General features: G+C 47.0%; 2 protein-coding genes across 2 annotated transcripts; both read right to left on the minus strand.

The window, feature by feature from the left end:
• Nucleotides 1-25: 25 nt before the first annotated feature.
• Nucleotides 26-6186, minus strand: sirt7 (sirtuin 7). Its single transcript, XM_069139811.1, has 10 exons — nucleotides 5998-6186; nucleotides 5730-5867; nucleotides 4567-4671; nucleotides 4420-4490; nucleotides 4263-4335; nucleotides 4084-4182; nucleotides 2576-2812; nucleotides 2110-2190; nucleotides 1678-1784; nucleotides 26-1435 (listed from the first exon to the last, which is right to left on the minus strand). Exons 1-10 carry the CDS (start codon nucleotides 6100-6102, stop codon nucleotides 1228-1230), a joined length of 1224 nt encoding a protein of 407 aa, XP_068995912.1. The 5' UTR covers nucleotides 6103-6186; the 3' UTR covers nucleotides 26-1227.
• A 77-nt stretch (nucleotides 6187-6263) lies between these two features.
• On the minus strand, nucleotides 6264-15374 carry cp110 (centriolar coiled-coil protein 110). Its single transcript, XM_069139809.1, has 10 exons — nucleotides 15151-15374; nucleotides 14541-14666; nucleotides 11945-14342; nucleotides 11709-11806; nucleotides 9549-9650; nucleotides 9001-9117; nucleotides 8548-8637; nucleotides 8306-8419; nucleotides 7619-7701; nucleotides 6264-7351 (listed from the first exon to the last, which is right to left on the minus strand). Exons 1-10 carry the CDS (start codon nucleotides 15286-15288, stop codon nucleotides 7213-7215), a joined length of 3405 nt encoding a protein of 1134 aa, XP_068995910.1. The 5' UTR covers nucleotides 15289-15374; the 3' UTR covers nucleotides 6264-7212.
• Between the last annotated feature and the right edge of the window lie 1193 nt (nucleotides 15375-16567).

The following is a 16567-nucleotide window of genomic DNA, read 5'->3' on the forward strand; positions in this document are numbered from 1 at the left end:
GCAGGTTAGGTTTTTTGAAGCAAAATTAATAGTATCATGATTTATTCTCTCACAACTATAACAGTTTTCTTCTTTACAAAATACAACAAAATACAAGTCTTCACATTCAGTTTTTTGCACTGGTTTGACTTTTGGGAATGTTGGACGCCAACTCATCTCAGCTGGTTTGTCCTCATCTGTGTGATTATTAATACTACGTGATCTTCCTGAGACAAATCAATAAAGACAACTATTCTGTAAACAGTAACTTAGTATGATATCATGTAAAAAAAAAACATCAAAAGACAACATTACAAACTCAAGGTTTCCTTCTCACACGAGAGATTAAAAATGTAAACGCAAACAGAGTGAGTAAACCAGGAAGCAGTAGTGGCCGAGCGACGGCGCCCGAGAACCTGAGGACGGGTGACATCATCGGTCAGTTCACACCATCATGTATGTAAACCAGAATACCTAGAAAATACACATCGGCACAAATAATCTACGTAAAAAAAAAGGTCCATTCAAAAATGCAAATTCTGAACATCTGGAGAAAAAAAAAGACTACAAAAATATATTTTACTTTAAACAATATATGTAGAAAATGTTAAACCTGTAGGAAGACAAAATTCAAAAGGAATGGGGAGTGGCATGCTGCTGCTGGAAAACACCTTTAAACATGTCATCTAATGAGCATTCAGCCTCAAAGCAGCAGCATGTTGGACATGAAACCAGCTCCGCTACGTACTCCGTAGAAAAACTAGGTTTGAAGTGATCTTCCACAACAATCTGACCTTCTGTGTGTAAAAACTTGACCCTGTGTTTGTGACTTACTGGATCAAAGCTGACAGAAGTTGAGTCAATGAAAAATTGATTTTCCAGACACTTTTTAAGATTCTTCTCAAGTTTGTAAAAACATGTCCAGTGTTGTACTTTCGTGGTTGTGTCATGCTAAAAAACAACAGCTGCATCACAAAAGCCACTTTTAAATCCTGCCGTTACTTAAAAATGGATGTTGTACAAAATAATAATTTCATGGGCAAAATGCCATTTTCAAATGGTAAATAACTAAGTCTTATTTTTTCCTTCACACGCGCACTGCATTTGACTCAATGATGTCATTGCAGGCGAAGAGACACAACATCCCTTTGGAGCTGAAAGTCCGACTCGTCTGCATCAGAGCTGAAAACTTTGCTCCCTCGTTTGAACGAGTGATCAGAACACCTGACCACCATCCCCGTCCTTCCATCATGCAGCTTTTTTCTTCTTCCTCCTTCCTTTGCCGTATCCTCGCCCGAACCAGCCACCCTGCACGCACGCGGCTTCGTCCGCCGGCTCCTCGGCTTCGGCCGAGCCCTCCTCCCGCCCATCAGGGGGCGCTATGACCTCCCGAGTATGGCTTCTGACCTCCTCCGGCGGCAGAGGGGTAGCCAGACTGAAGATGGGGTCGTCGGCCCTGACGAGACAGAAGGAAGGAAACTCAGCTCAACTGGAAGGTAAAAAGTTTCTCATATTTTCCTTCTTTTTAACAGGATATCGGTATCTGACTCTTTTCATTTATTCTGCATGTTCTACAAAAAAACAGGAAATAAGCATATTTGTACACATTGTTGTGAGAACTGAATAACAGATTTTGTATTAATAGGGTCAATATATTTCAAATTATCTCGGTATATTATGACTTCCTATGAATGTCACCTGTTGTATGCAGGAGTCTGAATGTTCAGCTCCTCCATGAGGAGGCTCATCACTTCGTCACACTTGCCGTTAATTTTCAGCACCGCCAGATCATCTTTAGGCGTCCACTGAAACAAAAGCACACACATGATCAGCTGCTGACAATCCACAACTTCATCTGTCAATCAAGCAGCTACAACTGGGCTTGAATTTGTAGCCGATGTACAAGTGCCTCAAAGGGCAATACCGCTAAGGGCCACAAGGGGCTGGCGCCAAAAAACACTCCCATTAAAAAAAACTCAACTTCTCATGGAATACTGAGTCAATATGTCATTATGATTAATACTAATCAGACTATAATACAAACCAACCGGTGACATCATCACTACATCCATTTTTATACAGCACGACTCTAATTTATTTGCATCTGATTAAATGAGCGATGAAATGCACCTGCAGGTTGACGATGTAGAGTTTGGGCCGTTTGCTCGCCGGTCGGTTCATGCACCACAGACACGCGTACTTCTTCAGCACCTGGAGGAGCGACACGGAGACATGAAACATCCAACACGCATCATACATGTCAATGTTTACGTAACATATTAAAATGATTAAAGCAAGACTCTGAAATCTAACAAACATCTGATTAACAAATGAAAACAAGTTATACATTAATTGTTACAAATGACATGACTGCAAAGTGTGTTCGAAAATAGAAAGGTGGGTTTTAAACTTATTTGCTGATCTGAATGTTAAACATGAGAATATGAGAAGATCAGTTCTGTTAGCAGTCATGTAAACATTTAAAATAGAGTTTAGTCCTGTGGAGCATCAGGTCAATATAAATATTAATTACAGTCCATAAACGGAGCTGTAAACATTAACGATTATTTTACATGTAGAAACTCGTCCAACGTGCCTTCAGACTGGAGCCCAAGCACACAATAACATCCGCCATCTTGGCCGCGTCTGCAGCTCCGGTCCAGTTCAGAGGTTGTTCGAGTGTCCCGCGTTCCCCGAAGTGCACGATGGTGTCTCTCAGTTCGGCGCCACAGCGGCTGCAGCGGCGACTCGTCCCGTGACGGTGCAGCGACGTCCGCTCCGTCACGTCGAACACGCGCACGTACTCCTGGACCGGGTCGCAGGTCGTACACACCTGGAGGCAGAACGCACAACTGCAGGTCAACGTGTTGTCTCCGGGACGATGAGCAGCGGCACGAATCTTTTACAAAGTCCTGTCAAATCCCGTCTCTCTCTCTCTCTCGCTCTCTCTCACACACACACACACACACACACACACACACACACACACACACACACACACACACACACACACACATACATACACACACACACACACACACACACACACACACACACACACACACCGAAAACTGTCTCATCTCCACACAGATTTACTTATTATTATTAGTATTATTAGTGGCAGTAGTATTAGTAGTATTAGTGGTAGCAGTATTAGTAGTATTAGTGGTAGTAGTATTAGTAGTATTAGTGGTAGTAGTATTAGTGGTAGTAGTATTAGTGGTAGTAGTATTAGTAGTATTAGTGGTAGTAGTATTAGTGGTAGTAGTATTAGTAGTATTAGTGGTAGTAGTATTAGTGGTAGTAGTATTAGTGGTAGTAGTATTAGTAGTATTAGTGGTAGTAGTATTAGTGGTAGTAGTATTAGTAGTATTAGTGGTAGTAGTATTAGTGGTAGTAGTATTAGTGGTAGTAGTATTAGTGGTAGTAGTATTAGTAGTATTAGTGGTAGTAGTATTAGTGGTAGTAGTATTAGTAGTATTAGTGGTAGTAGTATTAGTGGTAGTAGTATTAGTAGTATTAGTGGTAGTAGTATTAGTGGTAGTAGTATTAGTAGTATTAGTGGTAGTAGTATTAGTGGTAGTAGTATTAGTAGTATTAGTGGTAGTAGTATTAGTGGTAGTAGTATTAGTAGTATTAGTGGTAGTAGTATTAGTGGTAGTAGTATTAGTGGTAGTAGTATTAGTAGTATTAGTGGTAGTAGTATTAGTGGTAGTAGTATTAGTAGTATTAGTGGTAGTAGTATTAGTGGTAGTAGTATTAGTAGTATTAGTGGTAGTAGTATTAGTGGTAGTAGTATTAGTAGTATTAGTGGTAGTAGTATTAGTGGTAGTAGTATTAGTAGTATTAGTGGTAGTAGTTGAGTCCTAAACTCTGCAGACAGACTGCAGCAGGTCAACGTAAAGATCAGAGACGTCCTTTGAGTGACAGCTGGATCTCTCAAAACACTAAAGTTCAAAAGCAGAAAGATGTCGATGAAATAAACACAAACGGACAGAAACATGCTGGAATATTAAAATCTTCTGGTTTATCTGCTGCTTTTAGAGAAAACTCTTCAAAGTTCAGAGACGAGCGTCTGCGTGAGACGGACCGAAGATGTCTCACCTCGATGAACATGTTCCCGTGCAGCTCGGAGAGGGCGTGTCGGGGAAGGCCGCTGCGCAGGTGAAGTCCGTCGCAGTTCTGAGACACAACGTGCTTCACCTTCATCGATAATCACACAGAGGACACGTAAACATGACGCAGCGCCGCCGCTACACGTGATCTGTGTCGGTGTGACGTACCAGCTGTTCCTTATGAAGCGTCTTTATGCTCATGTGTGTGAGCGTCGGCTCGGCTTTACTCAGGTCAGACGAGCTGTACGACAGAAGAAAAGAGTTTCATTCACTTCAAAACAACAGAAGTTCTTTATTCGTGAAGGTCCCGATGACGTCATCTCACCCGACGGTTCGTCCCTTCTGCAGCTGCGTCCACACGCCGTTCGGACCTCTGTAGTCCGGGATGGAGGCTGCCTGGAATGAGAGACACCATCAGGTGCTGCGACAGGTGAGAACAGGTGGATGAGAGGGATGTCGGGCGGAGACACACCGTGCTGATGCCGGCTCCGGTGTACACCACCAGGTGATCGGCCTGCTTCACCGCCGCGGCCAGCTGCCGGACTTTCCTCTTCAGCTCGTCAGCATCATCGAACAGCTGCAAGCAGAAAACGGGCGTGAAATCAAGTTCACGACCAAAGAACTTCTGAACCGAGAACAAAGAGTGGCTTTTTATCGTCAGGATTTGTTGCGTTTTCTCATCGACTGCATGAAGGGGATTTTATTTTTAACATTTTAAAGTTATTCAGATGAATGAAACCGAAGTGAACGTTACTTAAACTGAGTTGCTGCCGTTCTAAAGGACTAAACGTGGTGTCTCTGGAGACATCTCTGGAGATGTCTCCAGAGATGTCTCCAGAGACGTCTCCAGAGATGTCTCCAGAGACGTCTCCAGAGATGTCTCCAGAGACGTCTCCAAAGACGTCTCCAAAGACGTCTCCAGAGACGTCTCCAGAGATGTCCCATGATGTCGTTTGTGGAGGTTTTGGAACCTCTTCAGTTGCATGATGTGTTCCAGCTCCTCCACAACATTTAAATCTGGACTCCAACTTCGTTCCACTTCTTCTTTTTGAGTCGTCCCTCAGTGGATCTGCTCGTGTTGAAAAGTCCACTTTCACGTCAACGTCTGGACAGATTATCTCAGTTTATCTTAAATCACTCTTTGATATCATTAAAAATTCAGAGCTGAATCGAGGAGCTGCCAAGTCTGTCAGCAGAACCCCAAACTTTGGGGATGTTTTGAGATTTCTTTTTGCATCCAGCTGTTGTCTCGTCTGAATCCAGCGGGTCGGCCGGTTCCGGACAAACAGGACGTGGCTGGAAATCGACAGCACTCATCGATGAGTGGAAGAATTTCATTCAAATAATACGGAACATTTTCAAACCGCTCGTCAGAATAAAATCATCCAGAATCTTATTACTGATGATTTATCAAAAATATCAGCGTAAACATCGAGTCACTGCGAAGATGGTGGTTTTTGGTCTGACTGGGACCCCCCCTAGGTGTGACCCCCCCTGTAGGTGTCTGGAGGTGTGACCCCCCCTTGTAGGTGTCTGGAGGTGTGACCCCCCCTAGGTGTGACCCCCCCTGTAGGTGTCTGGAGGTGTGACCCCCCCTGTAGGTGTCTGGAGGTGTGACCCCCCCCCCCCCCCCACCTCCTCCTGCTTCCTCTTCAGCACGTTGCTGCGGACTTGTCTCCTGCAGAGCTCCTCCACGGTGTCTCTGTGCAGCAGCAGCACGGCGGCCTCCTCCTCCGACCGCTCAGCTTCCGGCTTCTTCAGAACCCGTCCGACCTGCAGGAGAGAGCAGAACCGGGTCAGGCAGAACCGGGTCAGGCTGACGATCACAGCATGCAACCCTGCGACCATTATCTGCTGTTTAGCCTGCTAGCTCGGCACTAGCAGCTGTAAATGTGCGTCTGACCAGCCTGAAAATCTTCCTCTCGCGTTCCCGCTCCAGGATTTTGGCCTTTTCCAGAGCTTTCCTCTCCGTCCGGGCAGAAACGCCGGCGTCCGCCTCCTCCGCCATCCCGGTGAGACGTAGCTGTCTATTCAAAACAAAGCTCCGAGCACCAGCGACCGACAGACGCCGGGGCGGATGTTGTCCGCGTGGAGAGGAAACAGTCGGCAGCGCCCCCTGCTGCGGGGAGTCTGTAACTGTTCCCGCCTTTACAAACTAAACAGCGACAATTCAGGAGTAAGAAAGATTTATTACGAAGCACATACAAATAAATAACATATAAAACAGACAATGTCTAACGACACAAAATGTAAAGGTTTACATGTGTTTTGGCTGATATTTAATCCGTCCAAATATTTAAGGCAACACTAAGGAGTAACACAGTGTTCCCGTATCAGCGTCAATGGGCACGCGTGAGAACCAGAACACGGAAAAGGTCACGCTAAAGGGGTCAATGTGCCAACATATCAGGGAATGGTCTGTTTTTGGTGGGAGGCACATTAACATGAAGGAAGTCAATGTTTTAAAACACTGATGAGACAATAAACTGGTCAATCTTTCCCAGCACAGCTGTAATCAATAACTGCAATTGTGCATGTTGGCTAACTTTCTAACTTCACACTTTAAAACAAAGCACTGACCACAGTCTACAAACGCTTCTGCAAAATGTTAGCTTTAAACAGTAAATGTTCCTCAACACAAATGATTTGTTTGGTAGCTCATCTGAAAGTCTGAAAAACCTATTTGTGTTGCAAAAATAAATATCTATTTTCTGTTTTTCAATGCGAGATGAACCGCTGGCTTCCAGCAAAACCTGAAAGGAACGAATCGCTCATTACTGTCATCCGTTACAGCTGCGCTCCGTCTGCTCCGACATATCAAAATGTTTTCTGCGAGTCTTCATGTCGTTCAGGTGCAGTGATCAGAGATTTAAAAGCTGCTGTATGGAGCTCCTGAAAGTAGCTGAGCTGTGTCCACACGGCTGCACTCTGTCATATTTCACCCTCCGAGAGTGTAAAGAATTCTCCAGCATGCCAGATATGAAATATCAGTCAGTAACAGGCATCATCTTAGTGTCAGATTTTGGAATTGAAAACTCTCGACTGATTGATCGCACACGTTTCATGTGATCACTGGAGGTCTCGTTAGGAGTCCTCACTGGGGCCAATTAGGAAAGAGTCATCGGGGTCTGGAGGAGGAAGTGCTCTTGGGGACCCGCCGGGGATTCGCTCTGAACTGCGCTCGTTTGCTTTCTCCGGGCTTCGCTCCGGTCCTTGTCTTAACCCCCCCCTGCCTTTCTGTAGCCTTTTGGTGGATCCTGCAGGGAAGAGAGGACATGATGTAGCAGCTGAGTACAGTCTGGGAAAGAACTAAAGCTTTTCCTCGTCTGTGGTGCAGGATTTTCTGTTCATTACAAAAATGATGCTGTTTTAACGGACTCTAAAGTAACACATCTGAAAAAACACTAACACATCTGATGCAGACCGGACGAGTTTATAAATCACCTGAAATGAGCCGGTTGTGTTTAAAACTCACAGCTGTGAAGAAAACAAGAAAAGAAAAGAACCGATCTGGAGAAACTCACATTATTTCTCTCTTCCTCTGCAGAGACTTTTGTGTTGCAGCTGACAGAGAACTCTTTCGTCTGGGAAGGACGGTGTGTCCACTCTAAAGAAACACACACAGAGAGACACAGAGAGAGACACAGAGACACAGAGAGACACACACAGAGAGACACAGAGACACAGAGACACACACACACACACACACACACACACACACACACACAGAGACACACGCATACACACAATACATTAGTCTGCAGTACTAATATATTCAAGAACACTATGGACACAATATTTTAAAGATCTCCTGCAGACGTGTATTTAATTATAAAAAATAACTGATGTGTCAGATTTTCCTAAATTGTGTTGTCTCAAAACTTCTTAAATTACATAAACCTTTGTCATTTAATATGTCAATATTCATAAATATGCAAATATATTTAATGTCTAACGTTTAACTGCTGGGACACTGCCTGCATGCTGTGGACGTCGTCACGTCGCGTGAGTCATCATATTTCAACGGTGCTTTCCTCGCAATGACACGTTAAAATGTCTGCTATGAAAAAGGTTTATCAAATTACATCAACAAGTAATTTGGGGTTATTAAGTATAATGTAAAACCAGATTTTTATCATATATAAATAGTAAGAACTGAGTCAGCATATTCTAATGATATTTCTGTATATATTCTGTATCATGGTCATTACCTGACGTCGGAGATCTCTCTCCCTGTTCATCTCTCGGTCCCAGCTGATCAGCTGCATCCGCTCTCTGGCTGACAGGCTGAAGATGTCAGAGACCTCATAACGAGCAGCACGCAGCTGGAGGGGACCAATCACAGAGCAGACAGGTATGAGAGGGGGAGGAGCTGTTGTGGTAACTGCTAATGGAGCCAATAATCATTGAGTTGACAGATGGGGGGGGCGAACAGGTGTGTTTGCCTTCATACCTGCAGAGCGACTCTCTCCTGCAGTAACAGGTCCTGTCTGCTGATGAACTCTCCTCTACCGGCGCTCTGCTGCTGGAACTGCTGTGTGTCCTACACACACACACACACACACACAGACACAGACACAGACACACACACACACACACAGACACAGACACACACACACACACACACACACACACAGACACAGACACACACACACACACACAGACACAGACACACACACACACACACACAGACACAGACACACACACACACACACACACAGACACACACACACACACACACACACACACACACACACACACACACACAGACACAGACACACACACACACACACACACACACAGACACAGACACACACACACACACACACACACACACACACACACTGTAATCTCGTCTCCAATAGGACGGTGTGTTACTCGTTACCTGACTGCTGTCTCTCCTCACCCTGATGGTGCGCACCAGCTGAGCGACTCTCTCAGTCCTCAGCAGCCTGCGCGTCAGGAAACCTTTCATGGCCGCTGCCAGCAGGGGGCGGTAGCGCTGCGAGAGTGGGCTGGACGGCTGAGGAAGAGGAGGAAGAGGGGAGAAGGAGTCATGAGAGAGGTGAATAATGAAGGGGGTGGGGGGTAATGCTAATTACATCAGTGACAACCAATTAATTTCCCGCACAGATTCTCAAGGTCTTCTGGTCCGCATCTGTTTAGTGCATCAATGCAAGTGGACTCACAGCTCTTCATTATAATGGGGCATAATAAGCAGAATAATAAGCAGCTGTCACTCACTTGTTGATTCAAGAGCTGTTGCATTAAAGTGTAGCTGAGCACAATAACAGATAATAAAAGATATTTATTAGGATTAGGACATGATGGGGGGGGCAATCTGTTTCACATGAGTGTGTCAGGCAACTGGTGGTGAGTCAAAATCCTGCAGGTAAAAGGGCAGGATGAGCTTTTTGTACCTCTGACATTAGTGAGCAAATATGCAGGTAATACCTGAGAGAGGGTGGAAAAGGTCATCGTGTCCCCGAGACGTGAGGCTGACATGGAGGAGGGGAAGGCCACGCTCTGGAGGAGACGGTACCGCACGGCCAGCACCTGAGGAGGAGGACGACGTCCGGAGGGGGGGGGGACGAACGACACACGGGGGAGGAGTGTGTGTGTGTAGAGTGTGTGTGGTGTGTGTGTGTATGTATGTGTTTAGAGTGTGTGTGTGTGTGTGTGTGTGTGTGTGTGTGTGTGTGTGTGTGTGTGTGCACATGCGTACATTTGGGAGCAGGCAAGGTTGGAAAATATTGAATTGGAAAAGACAGCAAATGAGGCAGGAGGAAGAAATTAATTGTAGAGAGACAGAGACAGAAGGAGAGAGATGGGGAACGGGGAGAGGGGAGAGGGGAGGAGGGAGGACAAGGAGGAGGAGAGGGGGGAGGAGGGAGGAGATGAGGGAGAGAAGAGGAGAGGGAGGAGAGGGATGATGAGACGGGAGAGATGGAGGAAATGAATAGAGCCAGAGAGTAAAAACAATGTTGAAGGAGGTATGATACAAAACAAAGAGGGGGGAGAAAAAGAGAGGAGGAGGAGGAGAGACCATTAGTGGCGGCACTCAGCGGACGATCTGGCACTTAACCACAGACGCTCATGAATTAAACAAATTATCCTTTTCTTTCTGTGTCGATTCCCTCAGTCTCCTCCTGACTCCTCCTGACTCCTCCTGACTCCTCCTGACTCCTCCAGAGTCCAGCCGCTCTCATCACATCACACATGATGGAAGGACAGAGAGTCAGAAACAAGTCTTACTATTCAACAGATTATGTTAATTATATTGTTGTTAAGGATACATAAATTAAACAGCCTGTGATTAACAGGGCAAGGACACCGGCCAAGAACAAATACAGACACAAGCAGAGGAGACCAGAACGGGTTGCCAGAGAACAGCAGGCGTCCTTGAAGTCTTGCATGTGCACACACACACACACACACACACACACACACACACACACACACACACTCTCTCTCTCTCTCCCCACACACACACACACACACACACACACTCTCTTTCTCTCTCTCTCTCCCCACACACACACACACACACACACACACACACACACACCCCACACACACACACTCTCTCAAAGAAACATGGGTGACCATGCCAGCTCGCCTCTCAGGGATGTAATGAAACATTTATGGTAGAATCCCTGTTTTTTTTACTAGGGAGAGTCTGAAGGTCTCTTGTAATGAGCAGATGTCTGTAGACTCCCCACAACCCAGGTCTCAGGTAGGGCGACAACACACGCGCGTGTGTGTGTGTGTGTGTGTGTGTGTGTGTGTGTGTGTGTGTGTGTGTGTGTGTGTGTGTGTGTGTGTGTGTGTGTGTGTGTGTGTGTGTGTGTGTGGAACAGTGCCAGAGCTCCTCGTTGCTGTGATATCGGTTGGAAGCTCTCAAAGCCGGTTTCCCATTTTAAACAAGATGGGTCGGACATTAATTTTTAATTTCTCATAGGTGACTTTGGGCGACGCCACAAACCTCGGTCGAGTGAGTTACGGCTGCTGTTCTGGAATTACGTAGTGCGAGATCTGTACAGCAATACGTGATGCAATCTAATGCAAGAAGCGAGCCAATGGGAAGGAGGAATTATCAATGACTGTGTTTTAGAGTTACAACAAATGTCTGCTTTCTTTTAGGGCTTCAGAAACATGTTTGTATGATTTCATGTTGTTTTAACACTCAAAGCAAAACAATAACAAAGCTGTCATTTACAGGTTAAAGAAAAACTTCAGTGTTCTTTATAGTCTTGTAAAAAAAATAATTCCCTTTTCTATCTGTGTGCACTGCCATAATTATTTAAGCATACTTAAATGTTTAAATAGCCCAGATTAATTTCTAACACCCTTTGTGCTGTAGTTACTCAAACAGGAAGAAATGGTGTATTTCTTTAAAACTAATTTCATCCTCATATTCAAGGTAATAAATACACACATCACTTATGTCCTTCAATAGTTTGCATGTAGCCGACGGAGATTACAGCTGTACTCTCGAACAAAGCACCCATACTGACACATTGGATACCTGCTATCAACGTTCTTGACTTCACATCTTCACATGGGTCTATTGTAACGTTTAACCCCCCCCACCCACCACCACCACCATCCCACCTGGAGAAGTTCCTCCTGCTGTCTCCTGTGCTCCTCCTGCAGGGCTCTGACCTGAGCAGCATGGGCCTGTTTTAGTTGCTCCTGCTTGTCGTCCTGAGCTACAGACACAGCAAGACAATAACATGTGTAATATTATATACATTAATATAATATGTCTGTACGTCATATTGTTGTAGCAGTGAAAGCCTGCATGGCTCATACTCTGACAGCCCCGCCCTCCCCGGCCCGGGTCGTACCTCTGGGAGAGTTGGGTCTGACCACACATCCGCCTCCTCTTTCCTGGGTCTCCTCCGTCACATGCATAAGAAGTCTCCGTTTGACCTTGGACACCCCTCCCTGACCTTCACCCCCACTCTGACAGATCATCTCGTGATCACCTGGTGAGCCCAGGTCAGAACCCGATCCTTCATGGAGCCACAAGCCGGACGGCGTGTCCACATCGTAGGACTCGTTGAGGGATGGCGAGCGGATGGAGTCCTGACCTTCGACAGCCGTCTCACTCTTCCTGTCCACAAGATGGCTGCCGGTGTCTGAAAGCAACGAGATGTCGCCTTGAACGACGGTTTCAGATGGAACATTTCGGAATACGTCAGGGACGCGTGTCTGCTGTGTAACAGAGATGCACGCGGCAGGTGGCTGCTGCTTTCTACAACTCTTGGTTGGTCCTTCTTCACCCGTCTTTCCTCTCTCTGGAGCCGAGGTTTGGACCAGTCTGAACCCACCACAGTTAACGGTCTGCGCCTCCTTCTCCTGCACAGCGACAGGACCGTCGTCTGTGTCACCGATGCTCGGTTCAGCTCCCGAACCTTCATGCATGTTCTTGCAGCTGTTGAACGATTGTCTTCCCGGCAACTCCCTGTACTCCTCATCAATGACATCATCATCTTCCCTCAGCTTGACCTCCCAACAGTCACCGTCACTTTCATCCAGCAGCTCGATGCCTTTGAAACTGAACTCACTGTGCGAGTTGCTCTCGGTTTGACAGTGATTGTCTGAGTTCTGTTTCACTGTGGATTCCAGATCTGAGATCAGTTCTTGTAAACTGGACAGGTTTGACTCCAGCTGATGTGCGTGCTGTGAACTCATGGCTGAAACACCTCCTTCAACCATGAGCCTCACGGTGGAAGGAGCTGCTGTGTGACTGTGTTTATGTCCCAGGATGACATCGCCGACCTGCCGGTCTTCATTCAAGCCGAGACCGACCACAGCTTTCTGCTCTCCATCCACAGTTTGTCCGTCTCCGATGCTGCCTCTGCTCTTGTAGTGAACGGGACTCTTGCAGAGGTTCGGGGCCGGGATGGTGCCATATTTCCCCACTCCTCTATAAAAAGATGATGGACAGGTGTTAAAGCCATCTTGCTGGATGAAGGCACTGATTTGTTGAGGCTTCGTCATGACTTCCTTTGATCTGTTCAGCTTGTTATTTTTGAGTGTTGTTTCTTCTCTACTATTTCCATCGCCGTTTTCCCCGATGATCTCCCTCTCCATCATCTTCTCATTCTCCCAGGATGTCATTGGTGATGTTTCCACTGGTGAGACAGAAGTGCCTCTCCCCTCTCTAGTTTTCTTTGCGTCTGCAGTCACGGTGACCTTGTGAGGGAACTCGTCATTCTCCTTATCTGAGAGGCTCTGCTCCTCTTCCTTTGCTCTTGGCTGTTCTTGGGATCTCTCCTGGATTTTAGTGTTTTTGGCTCGGTTCCTGAGCGTCCGCTGGCGCCGTCGATACTCCTGAGATTTCTTGAGCAGGGCCTGCAGGCTGAGGCGATATGGCTCCTCGGACGGCTTCGAGTCTGCTTCGTCTTCCTGGTGGTCCAGCGGTTCAGCTTCTCTGAGGTCGTGCTGAATGAGCGAATCTGTTGTTGGACTGAGATGATTGTTTGGTGTCTGTGATAAATCTGGATTGTCTGAAAAGCCACTTTTTTCCAACATCACGACTGATCCTTCCTTTTGGTCTAAATTTCCCTCTTCGTCAGAGTCGAGTGTTGTAGGAATATCGTCTTCATGCTCCTTACCCTCCAGACTTTCAGATGTCTCTCCTACTACATGGTCACATCGGACTGAATCCTCCTGAGGTGAGGAGCAACAAATATCTTGTACTCCTATTATGTAATCACAAAAGGACAACTCCAGTCCGCTCCTCTCCAGCTCCTCTCCGTCTACCGGAGGGTGGCTGATAATATCGGGCATCTTGGCGATTGTGTTTGAAGTGTTGTGAAGGAAAAATCCACCCGTATTGCAAACGGCGTCTGAGGAGTTGAAGCCGAGGCTCTCGCTGCGAGCATCGATCCTTCCGGACACTGAGGTGTCGTGTTCCACGTCGTCGTTGGTCACGTGACCCGAGGACAGCGAGCGGTGGGCTGCACCGTGAAAGGAACCCTGCCGGGATCCTCTTCGGCTGCCGAGGTGGTCGGTGAGAAATCCTTCACGGACACTTTGAGCGAATAAGGAACTGTACGTTGTTGATGTCAGCGGAGCTTCTTCTGCTTTCCTCACAGCTGACGGCAAAACACTCTCCTTGGTTCCATCGAAGAAAAGCCGGGACGCCGATCCACTGCCGAGGTCCTGGGTTAGTGATGATTGTGTGTTAATCTCCGACTCTTGAAGCAGCTCCTCGAGTGTTGGCGTCTTTCTCAGCTGCAATTTGAGAGCGTAGGCAATAAAAAAGGGTCATCAGATCAGAGGAACAATGTTTGGCTTTTTGAACGAAATCCATACGAGGCATCAGAAAACACGATATGAAAGAAAACAATGTCTCTGGGCTTCTTAATCAACGCCGATAAGGAACACGACTACAAATACAGGCATGTTGCAGACTAAAAAAACATAAATCACCTGAACGCTGCGCAGAATAGTTTGAACGAAGGTCATCCGCAAATCCTGTTTCAACCTCCTGCAGACGGAAGCTCTCTTCACTTCATCTCCAAGTCGCTGCATCTCCTCCCTCTGATCCCGGGACAGCTGGTATCATCGGAGCACACGCGTGTTATCATACATGTTTCAGACACGGGTTATCATGCACTACTTCAAGTAGTACTAGTACCTCTAATACCAGTATTTCTGCTAGTTCTGTTTTAGTACTAGTACCTCTAGTACTAGTATTTCTACTAGTTCTGTTCTAGTACTAGTACCTGTAGTACTAGTATTTCTAATAGTCCTAGTACTAGTACCTCTAGTACCAGTATTTCTAATAGTTCTGTTCTAGTACTAGTACCTGTAGTACTAGTATTTCTAATAGTCCTAGTACTAGTACCTCTAGTACCAGTATTTCTAATAGTTCTAGTACTAGTACCTCTAGTACTAGTATTTCTAATAGTTCTAGTACTAGTACCTCTCGTACCTCTACTACTAGTATTTCTACTAGTACTAGTACCTCTCGTAGTACTAGTACTAGTATTTCTAGTAGTAGTGCTGAGATCACCAGGCATGATCACGTGTCCGTTACCGGGGGAGGAAGGATCGGTCGCCCGCAGAAGCGGATGAGAGATGATGAAGATGAAGGTCTGCTGTGTTCCTCCTCTTCCTCCTCACTTTTCCTCAGTTGGGAAAGACGACGCAGCACAAACGTGTCGTAGTCCTCCATCACGTCGCATCAGGAAATCAGGAACGGGTCGGTGGTCGGTGGACGGTGGTCGGTGGACGGTGGTCGGTGGACGGTGGACGGTTGACGGTGGTCGGTTGACGGTGGTCGATGGTCGGTTGACGGTGGTCGGTTGACGGTGGTCGATGGTCGGTGGACGGTGGTCGGTGGACGGTGGTCGGTTGACGGTGGTCGATGGTCGGTTGACGGTGGTCGGTGGACGGTTGACGGTGGTCGATGGTCGGTTGACGGTGGTCGGTGGACGGTTGACGGTGGTCGGTTGACGGTGGTCGATGGTCGGTTGACGGTGGTCGGTTGACGGTGGTCGATGGTCGGTGGACGGTGGTCGGTGGACGGTGGTCGGTTGACGGTGGTCGATGGTCGGTTGACGGTGGTCGGTGGACGGTTGACGGTGGTCGGTTGACGGTGGTCGATGGTCGGTTGACGGTGGTCGGTTGACGGTGGTCGATGGTCGGTTGACGGTGGTCGATGGTCGGTTGACGGTGGTCGGTGGACGGTTGACGGTGGACGGTGGTCGGTTGACGGTGGACGGTGGTCGGTGGACGGTGGACGGTGGTCGATGGTCGGTTGACGGTGGTCGGTGGACGGTGGTCGATGGTCGGTGGACGGTGGTCGGTGGACGGTTGACGGTGGTCGGTGGACGGTGGTCGATGGTCGGTGGACGGTGGACGGTGGTCGGTTGACGGTGGTCGATGGTCGGTTGACGGTGGTCGGTGGACGGTTGACGGTGGTCGGTGGACGGTGGACGGTGGTCGGTTGAGGTGTTTGTTTGCTAACGTTAGCCTGTAGCTCTCGGTAACGGAGCTAACGGAAAAACTCGCTTCGTTGCTTTGGTTCGAGTCTAAACTACAATAAAGACGTAAAAGAACGAAAGGCTGAGAAAACAGAGCAGCTCCACCGTTGGACCTCCTTTGGGTGAAGCAACCCGTCGGCTCCGTGTTTCCATGTTTACCCGCCGCTTCTCCCGGAAGTAGCAGCCGCTGACGCTCACAAAACCCGGAGTGGATCCGCAGCGGTCCATCCGATATAATATGTTATAACTCAGGAACAGAGAATATTAACCGAGGAAATAACTCCTGTTCAACAAATTACTATGAAACGTGTATAATTAACAAATAAAATACGAGAGCGTTGCTGGTTTTGACTTGTTTGAGAGGAAGGAGCTGAAGGTGACCTGATACTGCCCCCTGCAGGCCTGACGGACTGAACAAGACACGTGTGTTGCATTTAAATATAATAATATAACATATAATAATACGAA

This window comes from Embiotoca jacksoni, unplaced genomic scaffold (genome assembly GCF_022577435.1).
Source record: "Embiotoca jacksoni isolate LCO1_2020_lvr unplaced genomic scaffold, fEmbJac1.0.p SCAF_85, whole genome shotgun sequence".
Lineage (NCBI taxonomy): Eukaryota > Metazoa > Chordata > Actinopteri > Embiotocidae > Embiotoca > Embiotoca jacksoni.

Bases quoted from the DNA above. Each gene is read 5' to 3' on its own strand.
- sirt7 (XM_069139811.1), bottom strand. From the start codon at position 6,102: ATGGCGGAGGAGGCGGACGCCGGCGTTTCTGCCCGGACGGAGAGGAAA. The intron at 5,868-5,997 runs GTCAGACGCACA...TCTCTCCTGCAG, and splicing joins AGAGGAAGATTTTCAGGCTG to GTCGGACGGGTTCTGAAGAA. The intron at 4,491-4,566 runs GTGTGTCTCCGC...CTCTCATTCCAG, and splicing joins CCGGAGCCGGCATCAGCACG to GCAGCCTCCATCCCGGACTA.
- cp110 (XM_069139809.1), bottom strand. From the start codon at position 15,288: ATGGAGGACTACGACACGTTTGTGCTGCGTCGTCTTTCCCAACTGAGG. The intron at 8,420-8,547 runs GTATGAAGGCAA...GGTCCCCTCCAG, and splicing joins AGGAGAGAGTCGCTCTGCAG to CTGCGTGCTGCTCGTTATGA. The intron at 7,702-8,305 runs GTAATGACCATG...GTGTTTCTTTAG, and splicing joins AGAGAGATCTCCGACGTCAG to AGTGGACACACCGTCCTTCC.